Source organism: Tupaia chinensis, unplaced genomic scaffold, assembly GCF_000334495.1.
Source record: "Tupaia chinensis unplaced genomic scaffold, TupChi_1.0 Scaffold144110_1, whole genome shotgun sequence".
NCBI lineage: Eukaryota > Metazoa > Chordata > Mammalia > Scandentia > Tupaiidae > Tupaia > Tupaia belangeri.
Genome location: NW_006203965.1, coordinates 29,058 through 32,232, shown reverse-complemented (window position 1 = coordinate 32,232; position 3,175 = coordinate 29,058). Strand labels below are relative to the sequence as shown.

Sequence of the window (3,175 nt, the reverse complement as noted above, 5' to 3'; positions counted from 1 at the left end):
ACACATATATATATGTTTTCATATATGAATGTGTGTAAATCTGTATACTTGAAGTCACATGATATGTATCATTTTTCCCACTCCTATTTCTCTTCAAAATATTTTCAGTTTATTTCCATGTGATCACTTTCTTGTAACTTATTCTTTAATAAATGCATTGTATTATTCTATTTATTCATATATTTATTTTAGTGTCCCCCCCCCCATAGGTGTGTGGACTCACTAGAGAAAGACAGAGAGAAATAGAATTAGAGAAAGTGAGAAATCACCCCTAAGGGGGAAAACCATGCTGCAGTCTTCTCTCCTTCATTCTTCTCTTGGGATTTTGGGCATGTATATACACATGCCTGGCTTGATTTTCAAGCTGCTGAATCCAGAATTCAAGCTATAGTCACCCATGTGTGACTCCAGCACCTTAACCACTACACCAGCCTACTAGCCCCTGTATTCGTTTTAGATTGGTTTTTCTTTCTTGCTTGTTCTTCTTTTATTTTATATTACAACATCTAACTGTCAAGTAAAGATGTATATATTCTATATCCATCCTGAGCACATTTTAATCCTTTTGAAAACCTCTTAAGATGTGTATTTTATACCTGTTACAAAGATTAATGGCACAGAAGTCCAAGCAAAAGCAAAGGTTATTAACATGTTCAATCTGGAATTCAAAACTTGAACTCAGATCCTAAATATTCAGTTACTAGATCATAATGATAGCCATATGAGTACTATTGTTTTTGAACTACAGAAGTAAGACAGAAAATGGGCTGAAAATGTGTTGGGTTGATTTGGGAATTTTGCTTTTCATTTGTTTACTGTATTAGGATAAGCTATGTCTTTAGCTCCTCATTTTTTGTGTCAGTATAAAATTGGAATTGACTATTTAACTACTATGGTTTTAGCCTATTGTAACAAAGCTGATTATTACAAACAAAATAATGAGTCCTTGATCTCTTACTGACCTGAACAAAAATAGCATGCATAGTAAAATTTTAATGTCTTCTCATTTACTGAAAAATGTTGTGTCATTGCCCTACCTAATGTAGGCATGATACAAGATGTCCATTATAACTTTAGGTATTCTTCACTTATGAAGCTACATAGGGGAAAATAAAAAACAAACAAACCTAAAAAGGTCAGTCTGCATCAACAAATTGTCTTGTTTGGAAAAAAGACTTGGATAATCTTCTCCTGAATTTGCTTGGTTTTAATCCCATAAATTATGGGGTTAAGAGAAGGAGGTACCACCACGTAAAGATTAGCAAGGAGGATATGTATATATACGGGTATATTGTGACCCCCAAATCGGTGAGCAAGGGCGGAAAAGAAAGCCGGTGTATAGAAAAGAAGTATGACACAGACATGGGAACCACAAGTACCCAGAGCCTTCATTCGAGCATCTCGGGAAGGAATTTTAAACACAGCACAAAGTATAAATGTATAGGAGATTGTGATAAGCAGTACATCTAGGCATGTGTAAAGTAGGACCACAATTATTCCATAATAGATGTTAATCTTGATATTATCACATGCCAGCCTGGCAATGCCCATATGTTCACAATACGAGTGATGAATAATGTTCCTCCCACAATAATTAAGGCGGTAAACCAAAAAAATCAAGGGAAAGCACATGATGAAACCCCTAGTTATAGAAGCAATGCCTATTTTCCCAATAACCGAAGGCGTTAAAATGGTAATGTATCTTAGTGGATAACAGATGGCCACATAACGATCAAAGGCCATGGCCACCAATATGGCAGACTCTGTCACAAAGATGAAGTGGAGGAAAAACATCTGAGTCACACAGCTACCAAAAGAAATACCCCCAGCTTGGAACCAGAAGATCGCTAGCATCTTTGGTGTTGCAACTGTGGAGAAAAGGACATCTGCCAGGGCCAACATGGAGAGGAAAAGGTACATGGGCTCATGGAGACTGCTCTCAGTGAGGACCAGGAATAATAAGAAGGTGTTGCCTGCAACAGCCACTATGTACATGCAGCAGATGGGGATGGAGATCCACACGTGTGCATCTTCCATTCCTGGGATCCCTACCATGGTGTACCAGATGTCTCTGAGGTTGGTGTGATTTGAAGAGGTTGTCATCTTTTATTCTGACTTCTGATACTGGACTCTGGGATGGTAAAAGGAAATTTTTAAAAAGCCAGAGAGAAAAAGAGGAAGAAAGAAAATCCATGAAAAACCAGTGTTAGTTTTCACATTGAGTACAAACATTGGCATTGAAGTAAATGCGTTGTCTTAAGAAATAATCAGTTATCACTGATGATTAAAGAATAATATCTCAGATAAACTTCATTGACATAAACATTACCACAGAATTGTAGAGCTAATACTATTGGCAATAATATTGGGTCACTGGAAAAGTTATGACACATTTTTTTATATAAAAACAGAAAACTATGTCATTACTTTTCTGACATCCCAATAATTTTGATAAAACTATAATAATACAAATGGGTTCAAAATATGGGTTAGGCCCTGTGTTCAGTGCTTTATACTTACTGACTATAAACCAGGAATGTTTTTCATAGACCATTAGATAATGAAGTTTTCTTCCTTGTCTTACTGGTCAGTTCTGGTGATTCATCAAATTCCTCTTTCCTGAAACTCCAAAAATATAATAGCCAGAATACTATTGTGCTCTTTTAGGCAGCTCAAGATAATCGAATCAGTAAAAATAATTATCCTTGCAACACTCTTTTTTTAGAGAGAGATTTTTGCTATAGGGAAAATGCTCTCACTTGAGAGACACACAGAAAGACAGAGAGAGAAAGAGAGACATGAAGCGAGAAACCACTTCCCAGGAGGAATGGCCATGCCACAATCCCTTCTCCTCCATTCTTCTCTTAGGACTTTGAGTATGTACACACACACACCTGACATGTGTTTTAAGTCTCCAGGTCTGGGATTTGATCTACCTTCGACTATGTGAGAGTCCAACAATGTAACCATTATGCCATCTGCTAGTCCCTATCCCTGAAATTTAATATAAATCTTTCATAATGATGTTTCCTTTTCTCTTTCTTTAGTGATATATCAGGGAGAAATGGAAATAGAATATTAACAGTCCTTTCTTTCACCATGCTGCAGTAAATTAACATTATGTATCCATATTGGAATGATTTATTTGTATGTGCATGATTGCAAGATTCATGTC

The 3,175-nt window shown here is 36.3% G+C and overlaps 1 protein-coding gene across 1 annotated transcript; it reads right to left on the bottom strand.

Annotated features, from left to right (window-relative positions):
- Window positions 1-1,146: 1,146 nt before the first annotated feature.
- On the bottom strand, window positions 1,147-2,103 carry LOC102489760 (olfactory receptor 52Z1). Its single transcript, XM_006165947.1, has one exon. It carries the CDS (start codon window positions 2,101-2,103, stop codon window positions 1,147-1,149), a length of 957 nt encoding a protein of 318 aa, XP_006166009.1.
- Window positions 2,104-3,175: the final 1,072 nt, after the last annotated feature.